At 37.1% G+C, this 15,212-nt stretch overlaps 1 protein-coding gene across 2 annotated transcripts in view; it reads right to left on the bottom strand.

Moving 5' to 3' along the window:
* Positions 1-1,730: 1,730 nt before the first annotated feature.
* LOC149575502 (protein CLT1, chloroplastic-like) overlaps positions 1,731-15,212 on the bottom strand; it is a 104,261-nt gene continuing 90,779 nt past the window's right edge. For both annotated transcript variants that reach the window (XM_089815241.1, XM_089815242.1), the window contains exons 9-10: positions 2,449-2,574; positions 1,731-2,338 (exon numbers count right to left, since the gene is read on the bottom strand). In XM_089815241.1, coding sequence (XP_089671367.1) covers positions 2,181-2,338; positions 2,449-2,574 — 284 coding nt within the window. In that variant the 3' untranslated portion in view covers positions 1,731-2,180. The remainder of the gene's footprint in view (positions 2,339-2,448; positions 2,575-15,212) is intronic.

Raw genomic sequence — 15,212 nt, 5'->3', positions numbered from 1 at the left:
GATTTTGAGGCACTCATTTGTTTTAGAGTAGTTGTGGGATAGTCATGGTTGGAATTGACTTTGATATTCTAAATTGTTTTGAAATGAATGTAATTTTTTTAGTAAAGTCATAGGTGGAAGTGCCTTTGTCCTACTCAATTTCTTTGAAATGAAGAGCATTATGTGGCTTACTTTCTATGTTGAAGATTCGTAGCTTAAGAATAGATTCCTAGGTGTTTACTACTTAATGTGGCTTTTATTATAATTATACAAAGATTCATGTTTTGTGTCATTGAAAATGGAGTGTTCTTGTTTTAAGGACTTTTTGTTTGTTTGGAAGTTCTATTGGAGAAAGTTATCTTGCTTTGTAGGAGGGAGGGAGGGAGAGAGAGAGAGAGAGAGAGAGAGAGAGAGCTTGGTACTTCTATGCTTCTTCTACATTGATCTAGAATGAAATTTGGCTAGCTTACAAATATAGTCAAAGTCCGGCTGTGAAATATCTCCTCCCATAAATTTTAATGAACCCATACATTCCTCATTAACGCCTCTCAAAAAATACAAGTTATGTTGTCTAGATTTCTTCAACGAAAACTCATCTTTCTAAATAATTCTCAGAGGTTCATCCTCTCTTTGAAACATACTAAAAGAATCCTCCTTCATATCCACACCTTCACATTAGTCTTGATATTTTTGTAAAAAAATTCTTCCATTATACCTAGACTAGTAATGGCATTTCTTCCCAAACCCTCAAAACTATCTCAAAGAGACATCATTTAGGGTGGCCAAAGAGAGCTTAATCCATAAGCATCACCGGTATAGTCATAGCTATGACATAAAACATCAAATTCAAACAAAAAAGTATTAGGATCTTCTATGACTAGGCCATGATAATTAGGCAAGGCTAATGGGGGGTATGTTTCAAAGGGTAGCACCTCTTTCCCAGTCTAATATTGGGAATTCAAAGGTAATAGGGTCTCTAGGATTTTCCACTTCCTCTTCAGCCATCGTGGGTTCTTCTATAGACTCTGAAATGTTGGAAGGTTCTAATTAGATGGGGTCCCCAAAAGGGTCTTCTCCTATTATTGTGTTTGTATTATCCTTTGGTCCTCTTATCAAATGGGAAACATATGCTAATCCAGTAATTGTAGCCAATTTCTCTTTTGTACATGGAGAATAGGCAGAAAAAAATCATTCACAACATTTTCTTTATAAGATGCAAAAAAGATCTCTGAGTTGTTTTTGTCCTTTGATATTCCATTCTATCTATGTGTAAGATGAGAAGAGGATTAAAAATTGCCAGTGGAAGCCAAGGAATTCATTGGCGATGGTTCATGGTGGAGTATGGAGTCCCTCCTTTCCTATGAGTGAAGAAGATTGATTTCAACACAAATCCTGATTTTGTTCGTCCCCTGGGAGGGGCAGTTGAGGCTCTTTAGCAGAAATAAATGAATCTGTTTAATCTAAAAACGAAGTCTGGCAGGAATTTTTCGGGTTTTTAATTTTTTTTAAACCAGGGATTGATAACATGTTATGAAACTTTTCCTCGAAGTGTTGATGATTGCTTCAAAGTTTTATTTTGGTTTTGGGGGAGGGACCGAATATATATCCTCACCAATCCTTAAAAAATGATTATGATTCTATGAGAAAAAGCACAAGGAAAACTAGTAGGAAATACTGAAACTCAAATAAAAAATTTACAGCATTTGAATAAGGATTATTTGGGCATCTGTCAACTTTTCAAAATCATAACATACCTCTGCAACCATTGCGTTAATTATCTTCTAATCTTTTTAGCAGAATTGCTTAGAAGTTTCCTGGGACACACCTTTGAGGCACTGAAACTCTTTAATATTCCCAATATTGCTTGCATTCATCAGGAGGATGAATGAAGCACTACAAATTGAAAGGACCGTAGATCTCCATATTTGCATTATTTCACTTAACAACAAATACTTGAAACTGTAATAAATCGTTCACAACATTTGCATAACGATTATTTGGACCTTTCTATAACTTTTCACATACCTCTGCAAGCATTGCATTTATTGTATTCTCATTTATTTAGCGAAATCGCTTAGAAGTTTCCAGGGACACACCTTTGAGGCACTGAGATTCTTTAATATTCTCAGCATTGCTTGCATTCATCAGGATGGTGAATGAAGCATTACAAATTGAAAGGAGCAAAGATCTCCATATTTGCATTATTTTAACTTGGTAGCCACCTTGGTATGATTAGACAAATTATATACGAACAATCCAATTACAAGAACAACTGCACCCATAAGGAATCCTGGAGGTAGAGTGGAATCCACTCCAATATATGGGAGTGGAAGTGTAAACATATAAATTGAGAGTGGAACTGCAGAAACAAATGTAGTGCCATTAAATTCTAGCAAACCAATAAGAAATATCCAACTAAGATTTTTGTGAGAACAGGAGACAAAAATGAGAATTTTTTGATTGAGCTACCTGAAAATGTTGCAGCAAGAGAAGAGACTACTGCAGAAGAGATCTTGAGAAGATGCAGCAAAGAAATATTAAAGCCCATGTTTACTATAATGAAAAGCAGTGGCAACAAAGGAGCTCCTTCACATCCTGAATACCATGTTCAAAATGAATATCAAAATAAAATTAATGCCTCAATATATACTGGAATTTATGAAATTCATTACTGCATACTTGTGGATATGGGTTCTCATTGCTCAACCAAATACTGAACGAGTTTTCTGCAATGTGCCCACTATACTATGCAGACTCAAAGCAAAACAAGAAAATACAATAATATGCAGGTTCCTATAAAAACAAAAGAATCATACATCATCCAGAAAATAGAACAAAATGACCATAGTTGTTTGCAACGGAGTCCTGATCTTATGATTATCCACATTTTATCCAGGTTTGTAGGTTATTTACTTAATATGAAAGTTCCAATAAATCCCTCAAAACCTGAGTAAATTTATGAAAACATTACACATCTGATTTGAATATTTAATAATATTATATCTCTCTCAATTTTTGTTCTGCAAGCAAATTGCAAACATCAAACGGTATCAAAGCCAATGGAAATGTGGGAAGGCCAAGAGACAAACTGCATAATGAATAGAGGCAGGAAAGCTTGTAATAATTAGACAATCCTATTATAGAGGCACATCCAGTCATTCATAGAAGAATTACTGATCAATTGGCTGAGACATGAGTAGAGAAAAGGTTTAATCATGAAGCAGTCCTATTGTAAGGACATGGTCAGTTATTCAAAAAGGAGAACTACTGACCAAATTGCAGAGGTGTGAAGAAAGATGAAGTTGTAGTCATGAGACAGTCCTACCATACAGACATGGGAAGTTAAATTGCTGATCAAATCATGGAGGCTCTGAAGCAAAGGAGGGAAAAATTCAAATACCCCTAGAGAGCTTGAAAAAAGGATTTGTTATACGCAGCATATGATTTCATCAGCATAAAATGGAGGAAAGAAAATCTACAATAATGGTTTTGTTTATCCTTTCTTTTCTTAATCTATGACAGGATGTGAAAAAACAAACCCTTAGAACCGTGGAGGTTATGTGATAGCGCAGAAAGAGATTTCAGAAACAAGAATACCATGAAGGTTTCAAGATTGTAGAGAGAGATTCAAAAACAATAGTTAAATTAACAAATGTGAAAACAAATCAACAGCTAGGTAGTTTCAACACTATTTACAAATAGCTCTCACTTGGTAACAATCTTGCCCACAGCTTCCAGGGGCAATAAAGCAAACATAAATTGATATTTAACAGATTTTGAAGGAACTAATTGAGTGCAGTTTTACCCCATAGTTACAAAGATGATTCCATATTTGCCACATATCTGGTCAATTAAACAATACAGAAAACAGTTTAATCACACCTCTCTATTAAGGAAAAGGTAAAGGCCATCTGCAAGGTCCTTTGCATCAAATATTTTCAGAATTGATAAATAGGAGATTTTCCACAGCAAGTCAAGTTGTGATATTGGTATCAATATTGAATTGGGTAGTTTTCGAATCAAACTCATTGAACCATGTTTCATGAGTAGTGGTTCACAAAGAACCCATCTCTTAAACAAATAAATGAAACATTTGGCACTCATTGCATCTAGGTGATGCTAATGGAAGACAAGCATTGGGCCTTCCTAGAAGGTTACAATCCATGTACGACTACAACTCAAATGCGCTCAGCCATGGAGTTTTCTTTATGGTTAAGCCCACTTAGCTTGCTACCCAATCTCAATGCTTTCATTGAGTCCCTAATATATGAGCAGGATAAGCTCATAAAGATGATTACTTTAGAAAGTTTCAAAGCTCATGCTCTTGCTATGAATGCAAGTGAGAAGAAAAGCTCACAATCCAATCAGCAATCCAAGATAAATAAGATGAAGTCAGACAAGCCTTGCAGTTTCTGTGGTCAGGTGGGACATGCAATCAACAGATTTTGGATGAGACTAGAAGCTTTAGAGGAGGCTAAGCATAAAAATCAAATTTCAGCTCCTAAGTCTTCTTCATCACAGACAAGCCAAGGTCATGCTCTTACTACATGAGCCTTGCATTAATTTCCTCTTTAGTTGCACACAATTTCAGTGGACGTGGCATGCCTTTTCGTGCTAATGCTTCCTTGGCTCCATAGTTGATTAGTTATTTAGACTATTGTCACTTGTGTTTTCAACTAGCAATTTGTTTGCATGTATGAGTAGTACCATTGGGGTCACTTAACAGATTCGTGTGTCATTCACATCATCAACTTATTGATGTTTTGCCTTTGTTTTCCATCTATTCATTGTTTGGGGGCACCTTTGTAGATAATCGTCTTTTGTATCTTCGACTGACAGAGGCATTGCCTTTGTTTGCCATCTTCTCATTGTTTGAGTAGTGCCATTGGAGGCACTCATGTACACTGCTTTTCATCTTCATCTTAGTTTTAGAGGAGGTTCTTCATTCAGCACTATGGGAGTTATCATATGACAATTGTCAACACTTTTCCGATCTCTTAGAAGATGTTCTTCTCTACTTCATATAGTTGCATCTCTATTAGCGTATATTTTGAGGTGGGGGCTGTATTACGGAAGTAATTGGTAAATACTTGCTTGATATTAACAAAGACCGAAAGGTCAATTTATACAAAAGAATGAGACAATGTTTCCTTAGGAAATGATGGTAAAGAATAGAAACATTCTATTCTAGAGAAAGCAAAAAATGAAAGCAATATTTACAATAGATAACCATTAACTAATAATAGATGACTTATCTATTATTGTAATACCCTCCCTTAATGGTTAATCTATCGAACACACCAAGCTATCCTCTAAATTTGACAAATTTATCAGGACCAAGAGGCTTGGTGAGAATATCTGCAGTCTGATCTGTGGTAGGAACATATTGCAAATCTATAGTCCCGTCTTCAATCAACTATCGTATGTAATGACAATGAACATCCACATGCTTGGTTCGTTCATGGAAGACTGGATTTCGTGCTAACTTGATAATGCCTTCATTATCAACAAACAAAGTAGTCGGTCCTACTGGTGACATCTGCATATCCCCAAGCATTCGATGAAGCCAAATAGCTTCACATCCTGCCTTAACAGTCCTTTTGTATTTGGCCTCTATAGAAGAGAGAGAAACTGCCCGCTGCTTCCTACTCGTCCATGTGACTGCATCGGAGCCCAAACTGAACACATATCCAGATGTTGACTTTTTATCATCAACAGAACCTGCCCAATCTGAATCTATGAACCCACTGAGTTTAGGATTCGAAGCTCGAGAGTACAAAAGTCCATAATCCGAAGTGCCCTTCACATAACGAAGCACACGCTTTGCTGCCATCCAATGATCAGCCTTAGGAGCTGTCATATAGCGTGAAATATAGCTGACTGCGAAGCTGATATCAAGCCTAGTAGCAGAGAGGTAGATGAGGTTGCCTATTAGTTGCTTGTATGTAGTATCATCAACGGAAGGACAATTAGACTTTGTTGGTAACTTGAGACCTTTCTTCGTAGGTGTAGATGCAAGTTTGCAATCCTACATTTCGGAATTTTTCTAATACGGCCCTGGCATATTTGGACTGAGAGATGAATATACCAGAAGACTATTGCCAAACCTCAACACCTAGGCAATAATGCATGAGCCCAAGGTCAGTCATATCAAAAGACTGGCATAAATTCTATTTGATTCCCTGAATCAAAGATGTCGAACTGCTAGTGATGATCAGATCATCCACACAGATAACCAGAAGGATGATGTCACTATCAGTAGTCTTGATGTACAAATTTCAGTTGAAGAACTCCTCTTGAAGCCTTGATCACTAAGGTACTTATCAATCTTTATGTACTATGCTTGAGGGGCCTGCTTCAAGCCATAGAGAGCTTTTACCAATCTGAGAACCTAATGGTCTTTACTAGCAACCTTGAAACCAAAAGACTGTGTCATGTAGACCTCTTCGTAGAGATCACCATTCAGGAAAGCACTCTTGACGTCCATTTGATGGACCTTCCAGCCAAACTGTGCTACCATGGCTAGGACTAATCTAATGGTGCTCATCTTTGCGGTAGAAGCAAAGGTCTCCTCATAATCAATGCCCTGGTGCTGAGAAAATCCCTTTGCCACTAAATGAGCTTTGTACTTATCCAAAGTACCATCCGATTTGTATTTGATTTTGTAGGCCCATTTGCAACCAATGGGTTTCTTCCCTGGTGGAAGATTAGAAAGGACCCAGGTGTTGTTCTTCAGCAGGCTCTGGTGTTCAAACGTCATGACATGTTCCCACTCTGGAATTCCTTTATCCTCGGAATATGTTTGAGGTTCAAACACATTGTGAATGTTGGCCATGAGAGCAAAGTTAACAAAATCTGTAGTTTTGCTCTTTTTCTGAGCAGTTCTCCCATCAATGAGCTCATCAGCACAAAGATCAGCAAGTGTCTTAGCCCACCACTTAGGCCGAATAGGAGAATGACCAACATTAGCACTAGGAGATGCTTGATCAATAGGATCCTCATTAGAAGAATCTGGATTAAACTCAAGTGCAGCATCGACAAAGCGAGGTGATCCTGTAAGACAAGTCAGAGGCGTTTGTACAGGTATCACTGATATAACTGGAGTTGCAGGAGCTACTGGAGCCCTCCCATTATGTAAACTTAATGGAAGCCGAACTCCCAAATCATGAGCCATCATAGATTGGTCTGCTAGATCAAGAACAGGAGAAACTGGCATGAATGGTCCTCGCTGCTCATCAAAGACTACATTAGGACTATAGATGAGACGAGATGTCTCAACATCGACCAGGCAGTAGGCTTTGTGAAGACTATTTTATCCAGCAAGCATCAGTTTCTGACTCTTGGCATCCAACTTGATGCGTGATGCATCAGGGATCCAAACAAAAGCAAGGGAGCCAAAAACCTTCAGGTGACTAAATCTAGGCTTACGACCCAACCAAGCCTCTTCCGGAGTTTTACCTTTGATCACCACTGTGGTTGACCAATTCAGTAGATAAATTGCAGTGATAACTGCTTCTACCCAAAACTGCTTCGGAACATGTTTGTGTTCGAGCATGGAACGAGCCATCTCAGTGATTATCCTATTCTAACATTCAACTACATTGTTTTGTTGTGGCGTGTGGGGTGTGGTTAACTAACGTTTGATGTCATGTGTATCCAAGAAGTTGGAGAAAGCATTAGAACAAAATTCCCCCCCATTGTCTGATCTAAGAGTAATGATAAATTTCCCAAACTATTTTTCAAGGGTTTAAACTTCTGAAATATAGGAAATGCATCTAATTTCTTTTTAAGGAAATACACCCACATTTTTCTACTGAAATCATCAAGCAACAGAAAATAGTTGGACCCAAGAATAGAGGGAGTGGCCATAGGGCCACAGAGATCGACATGAACAAGCTGAAGTACCTAAGAAGCTCGCCATGAATTGCCATTGATGAAAGGTGTACGATGTTGCTTCCCAGCTTGGCATGCGTCACAAACTCCAAAGTGTTGAGTTTGAATCTCTGGCAATCCAAGAACAAGCCCATCTCGAGCAAGCTATGAGATATAATGCACATTTAAGTGCCAATATTGCTGATGCCAAAGTGTGCTAACAGAAGATCGCCAAGCAGCCATAGCTAAATCCTAAGAATCACCAGAATCAATCAGCCTAAAAAGACCATGATCCTCAAAACCCACTGCAATAGTAGACTTAGTCGCCCGATCAATGATGGTGCACTGATGTGAACTGAAGGTGACTGCCAAGTGTGTAGAATGTCGCAACAACTGACTGACTTAGTGTAGATTTAGTTCCATCCCTAGAACATAGTACACATCAAGGAATATGAGATTCCTCCCAACAAATTGAATCTAAATGTTGCCTTTACCGACAACCATGTACTCTTCTCTGCCACCAAAAATAACAAACCCTGAATAAGGCTGGTAGTCAGTAAATCAATCTCTATGGTGGGTGAAATTATGAGAGGCACCTGAATCAATGTACCAGGCAGATGACTTCACATGATCTATAGGTCTTTTAGCCATGAAGGCATAAAAGGCGGATTTCGCCTGCTCAGTGTGCTATGCACTGTTCGCTTTGGGCTGTGAACCTAATTGCTTAGACTCTACAGTTAAGCACTTCTAACATTAAACCTTCATGTGTCCAAACTTGTGGCGGTAGTTGCATTGAATTTTTTTTTTCTGGAACCATTTGGTGCTGGAGCAGAAGACTTTTGCTGAGATGGCTACTGAAACTTGCCATTATCCTTCTGAAAGGATTTCGCAACAAAGGCTTGCTCTGTGGAGGTGGAACTGGAGCTACTACTGAATTGTTGTTTCCATTGATCTTGCCGAAGCAGCAGTGTGTAGAGATCAATGAACTTCAAATCAACACCAAAAGATGTGATGTTGAGAGTCGATAAAATGCTCATAGGATTTGGGTAAACTCTAAAGAGTGATAACCACAATATCCTCTTCCTCCATCTTGCGACTAATGGCAAGTAACTGATCACGGATTTCCTTAATCCGATTCAGGTGTGCCTGGAGTGAGGTGCGCTCATCCATGACAATAGAAAACAGAGTGTTTTTTAGAAAGAAAGCTCTGCTTTTGTCAGAAGTCTCATGAAGACCTTTGAGATGTGTCTAAATTTTGGCAATTGTCTTCCCGGATGGAATCTAAGAAAGTTGATCATCAACCACAGATAATTTGAAAAGCATCACTGCCTCTCAATTATTCAAATCCCATGTATCTTGATTAGGACCCGAAGAAGTCAGACACTTCGTAACACCCAGAACAAGTTGATCAGTGTTCCGATATTCAAAAAGTGTGATGATTCACTACTTCCAGGTGCCATAATTTCAACCATTGAATTTGGAGTTATGCTCAAGCAAAATGTTTGTCAGAGATGCCATGGCACATTTTTGAATGAAAACTGTGAATATCTGTGAAGGCACATTTTTTGAGGCAAAAAATACAAAAGACCCAGAAGAATTAGAGTGACCCAAAAGAGAGCTCAAAAAACCTAGAAGGAATATGTTGTCGGTTTCTGGATCCGCTGGCTCAAAAAATCGAGGCACCCAAAGAAATGAACGACAACCAGTTGAGCTCAAGAAAAACCCACAAAGAATTTGCAATCAAATAAAAATTCTGAAACCAAAAATTAGGGTCTCGAGCAAAAAAAATAGGTCGGCAACCATGAAGGTTTTGAGCGCAGAAAAAATGGTAGAATACTATAAGAAGATGCCCAAAAATGGACAATGGTGGTATTGAGATAGGCGTTTATTTTGTATCAGGCAAAAACGTCACCAACTGCTGCAAAAAACGCATGTGCTATCAGACGTTTGCTGCGCAAAACGAATCCCTGTCATTCTCTGTTTGGACCAGAGAAAAAGGCGATGCTGAGATCACGTGGGAGTTGTAGAGAAAGCCTGATTCAAGCTGCCAAACACGCTAAATACCACCACCAAAAATGCCAAACACCACCACCAAACAAAATCTGATTTTTGTTGGTCGCGATTTTCAGAGAGGAGTCAGGATTGAAGATGCAAGTTTTAGAAAAAATGACCTCCGGATTTGCGAATTTCAGATTCTCAAACCCTAGCCAAGATCTAGGTAAGATTAGAGGAGTTTCTCAAAAGTCTGGAAACCCTTTACCTTAATCAAAAATAATTTAGAAAATTGAGAGCAGATAATTCAAAAGAAATTATGAAATTTTCAAAACAGAAGTAATTGGTAAATACTTGCTTGATATTAACAGAGACCGAAAGGTCAATTTATACAAAAGAATGAGACGATGTTTCCTTAGGAAACGTTTGTAAAGAATAGAAACATTCTATTCTAGAGAAAGCAAAAAACGAAAGCAAACTTCAAGCTAATTAGATATTTACAATAGATAACCATTAACTAATAATAGACAACTTATCTATTATTGTAATAGGGTGTTGTTCCCACTAGTTTTTCCCTCTTTCCTCTCTCCTTTCATTAGTTTTTATTCTCCTTAGTAAACCTTAAGGGGGGGGGTGTAAGCGTTGGACTTAAGTTGGACAATTATTTACGAATCTGCAATGAATTCATTTTCATCCTATTAAAAACTACTACCTTGTTTAATGATTTCACTTATTTCCTCCGCATGTATTTCCCTAAGAACTGGTAGTATTGCTCATGCACCAAAGTGCTAGTTGTTCATGCATTTCACTGTAATTCTCTCTCTAATGATGGTTTCTTTATTGTCATATATACAATAGTTAATATTGAATGAATCAATGATTTAGTTTTTTCTAATGCTCTTTTTTTCTTCTATATATTTGCAAGCTTTCTTTTTCACTTCCTAGCCAAATCTTGGTGCAGCTAAAGCTGCAAAATTCTACATCAGGAAGGTCCAATGCTTCACTTGTAAGAGCATCACCTAGATGCAGTGACTACTAAGTGTTCCATTCACTCTCATCAGAGATGGGTTCTTTGTGAATCACTATTCATGAAACATAGTGTAATGTCTCCTTTTTGAGATTCTCAAGAATGCTATTGCCTGTAACAAGTAGCAAACATATATTTCTTCAAGATTTGCATGAATTCTTCCCAAGCCTTCACACATGTTCTGCATATACATCTGCACTTATAGAAGGCTGCTGACATTTTTTAATATAGATCTAAAAGACTCATTTTATTTAATCTGCTCTTTGTATCCTTGAATAATGCTCTTTGCATCATCCTTTATCTACCATTCAATGCCTCTTAAGGAAGCGACTCCTCCAAGAGATGTGTCCCTACAAAACGTTGGCTTCCCTCAGTAAAACAATTTAATTTAATCTACAAACATTTACACCTTGGCGGGTTGGCCTTCTTTAAGCGATTATTATTTACTTCTAAAGAAGCTTGCGTTGTATTGAATGTGTTGTGCCTTGACATCTGGTTGACCCTCTGTTTACCCGAATCAACCTTCATTTAGCAAATCGCTATTAATATTAGTAGAGGCTATGATCCAAGTCGGGTGCATGACAGTCCACCCTTCCCAAGATTGCTTGTCCTCTAGCAATTTAACTTGGGATGACCAACAAGCGAGTGCTCAAAATGATCTTCAATCTAAATGATTTGATCTTGCAACTTCTATCCTTTGCTTCTCACTAATATCAATTCACTTTCCTGCACTATTCCAATATTATCTCAAGTTGCAAATTCGAACCCAAATATATTCAAAGTAAGTCATCGAAATTATTCGTATCAATATTACCCACAATTGAGAATCAGAAAGTTTGTATCCTAAGATAAGTTTTGTCCCATATTCAATTAAAGTAATAAAAAATTTACTTATTAATTAAATCATATTGATTTAATTATTAAGTCACTTATTATCTCTAGTTTACTTCAGCTAAACTTTGGGCATATAATAATTAATTCTTTTATTAACTATTATCATGCTACCTAGGTTAGTTACTTGTTAGGGTTTTGATCTCCTTTATAAGAACAATCTATCTTTGTAATTATTCATCCACTTTTGATAATAGCAATTTCTCTTTTTGCTCATCAAGAATGTCTCATCTATGGATCTGGGAACTCCAGCCTCCATAGCTTTTGCTTCTCTCTTTTTGTGACAGATGTTTGCATGTAGGTGATTCTTGGGAGCTGTGAGGTTGATCTTTCATCAACTTCAACATATTCAATTAAGGAGCAAGGTCATCTTTGTAATTGCACTAATTGTATTTGCAACAATTACGTTGGCCATATGTCTACACATTGGATATCTTTGTGAGTTGAAGCAAGGGTTAGCCTATCCACATGATAAGACGAGGATTAGAAGTATGACATATATCTATGACCTCAAATGCAATAAATTATTATCTTTTGGTTCACTCTAATTATTTTCATATTCTAGAATAACCAACATACACTTCTCATGATGATAGAAATATGTTTACAATAATCATAGACACATATGGAGTAGACAAATTGAAAACATATCAAATATGAAGCAAACAAAGTGCATACACAAAAACAAAAAAAAAGTATACACATGAATATATGGAGACATGTAGAAAACAAATAGAACCACAAAGTATACACATGAATATATGTATTTTTAGATCCCTTTCTTTGACTAATTATCGATAGATTTACCCTAGTATCCAAACACATTAGTGTTTGGGAAAGGAAACATAATGGGTCCACCCAAAGCCACCCCCGAATTAACCCAAGCGCATGCAATTATCCAATCATAGCAACTCACTTCTTATCCCACAAGTGGCAAGAATATTCAACTCCATCCTATGAGTAATAATTATTCCACAAGCAGAAATAATGTCCAAATATGATCGGGTTCCATCACTTGGGGTAATCATTATTCCACAACCTCAAAGAACGTCCAACTATGACCAATTTTATTCCTTGGGATAATTGTAATGTCCCCAAATAGGAATTTGTAAGTATTATTAAGGTCCAAGATTACTAAGAGGCAGGGCGAATCTATCAGATTCACACTTTTATCAACTTATTACCAACTGACTAACATGAATCATACCTACTCAATAAAACATTCAACCACATTCATTTTCAATGCTAAATTGTGAAGTAATAAGCAAACCAACACATGAAAATATCCACACAAGTAATACAATAACACCAATATTTTTCACGTGGAAACCTTTGGGCAAAGGGAAAAATCGTAGTAGGAATTAGTAGCCACAAATAAATTATGCTCTTTTGAAGTATGCTCGGTTAAAGGCTTAGCCCTATTAGGAGCTTAAAATAATGCCCAATTAAGAGAAAACCCTATCAGGAATCACTCACTTAAAGGATTTGCGTTTAGCCCACTTGGAGCTTTACCCTATTAGGAGTATCCTCGTTGGAGGAATTCTAACTCAAGTTAATGAGTCACCCGGTTAAGGGAATTAATCTTCATACTTGTTAGAATCCTACTCACCTTGTTAGGAGTAACTAGGTTAAGGGATTTAGCTTGGAGAACCTGTTACGATTCAATGAGGATGATATAGGAATGACACTTCTCCTTTGCTTGTACAGACCAAGTAAGCCCAAATTTTGTTGCTTCTTGCAAACATTCAACAAACTACTCAATTGATCCCAACATACACAATCTAAAAACTTGCAAATACAACAAACTGCAATATAAATACATATTTCACTTGTTAGGTGGCCACTGCCTTAAAATGTATTACACTTGAATTTCACCTCTGGCCCACCAAAATGTATTACCAAACCCTAATCCATCATTTACTACATCTAGTCAACCACCAATTAGAATCACTCATCAATTTGACCTAGAATAGTTAGACTATTTCACTTTTTCCAGCAATCGTGCATGACTTATAGAAATTTGATCACAACAATCAATGCAAGGCCAAATCATCATTATCCAACATTGCCACATCACCGCAACATGTGTTATAGAAGATTCACTAGACTCGGCCATAGCATTACCAGTTAAGGTTCAAACATAAATGGTTCTAAGTGTTTTATGAACTTTCCATAGAATACTCTTAAATCAATCCAAACCAGGTCTCCTAATAAACCAAACACACTCCAATCAAAACATCAATCACACAACTGAGTCTAGATTATATATCTAGAAACACAACACTTCAAACCAATTAGATTTGAGAAACCAATCATATCATTCACCATCTATCACTAACTGTTCTTCCCGATTACTCTTGTCACACTTGAATTGATCATAACTATATCCAGACTTGTTACTAGATTGTGTGATCATAGTCACTTCATCTAGAGACATCTTTGAGTCTCCCATTCCAACCACACATTCTAATTACTTTTGCAACACAGCTGCAACACTTATTTCCATTGCATATACTAGAAAAATGCTCCTGGTAAACTGTCAAACAACAATACTTAAGTTGACATCAATGACAACATGATAAGTGATCAATGGAGCATCAAACTTGTATTATAACATCTCATGAATATAGTTTACATTAGTTATGCCAATAATATCCCCCTTTGGCATTGATGGCAACACTCACTATCTTGATAACAATTGCTCCCCATTAACTGATGCATCATCTCTTCTGATCTTCGCTCTTCTTAGTTCTTCTCTTCCTTACGTGGTAATCTACTCCCTTCTTAGTTCTTCTCCCCCTTTGACAACAATGCCAAAGGGACCACTCAACACATCACCTATCTGTTGCAAGCATCTTCCAACTACTCCCCCTAAGAAATAGTCCACTCAACATCAATCCTATGAAAGATATGCAATGGGTCCACTAGATTGATGTTGCAATAGCATCTCAATTCTGCTTTGGTAGGGGTATGACCCCTAACTTACCTCTTAGATACTCAAAAGCATAGTTGGAAAACTCCCCAGAGCCAAAAACTTGTCAAAGCCTGAAAAATAAATTTGGGGAAAGCTCAGCCAATTTTTGGCAAAATCTCAACAGCTTAAAAAATTGCTTAAATTTAATTAAAAATACATTTTTTGAAAAAATTCAATAAGATACATCCAATGGGTCAATAAATAAGAACACAAAAGAAAAAACTTAGTCTCAATATATTTAAACACAAAGTGCGTACAAAATTGCATTCTCATGAGGAATGTTGATGGTTGGAAGCAAAATAGTAAATAATTTATGTAAAATTAAAAGTAAATGCATCATTCCAATTACATCTTCCTCCTCCCAGCTCTAGTAAAAACTAAGGGAGAGGTAGAACTAGAGGGTATAGTCTTAGAAGTTTGCATTGGGCATAATTGTGCCTCCTCGCTTGGAATGTCTAACTCAATTTGTGGCTCGTC

This window comes from Cupressus sempervirens, chromosome 2 (genome assembly GCF_028749045.1).
Source record: "Cupressus sempervirens isolate cs-2001-9-10 chromosome 2, ASM2874904v1, whole genome shotgun sequence".
Lineage (NCBI taxonomy): Eukaryota > Viridiplantae > Streptophyta > Pinopsida > Cupressales > Cupressaceae > Cupressus > Cupressus sempervirens.
Note: the sequence above shows the minus strand (reverse complement) of the source record. Positions and strands in the feature narration are given on the sequence as shown.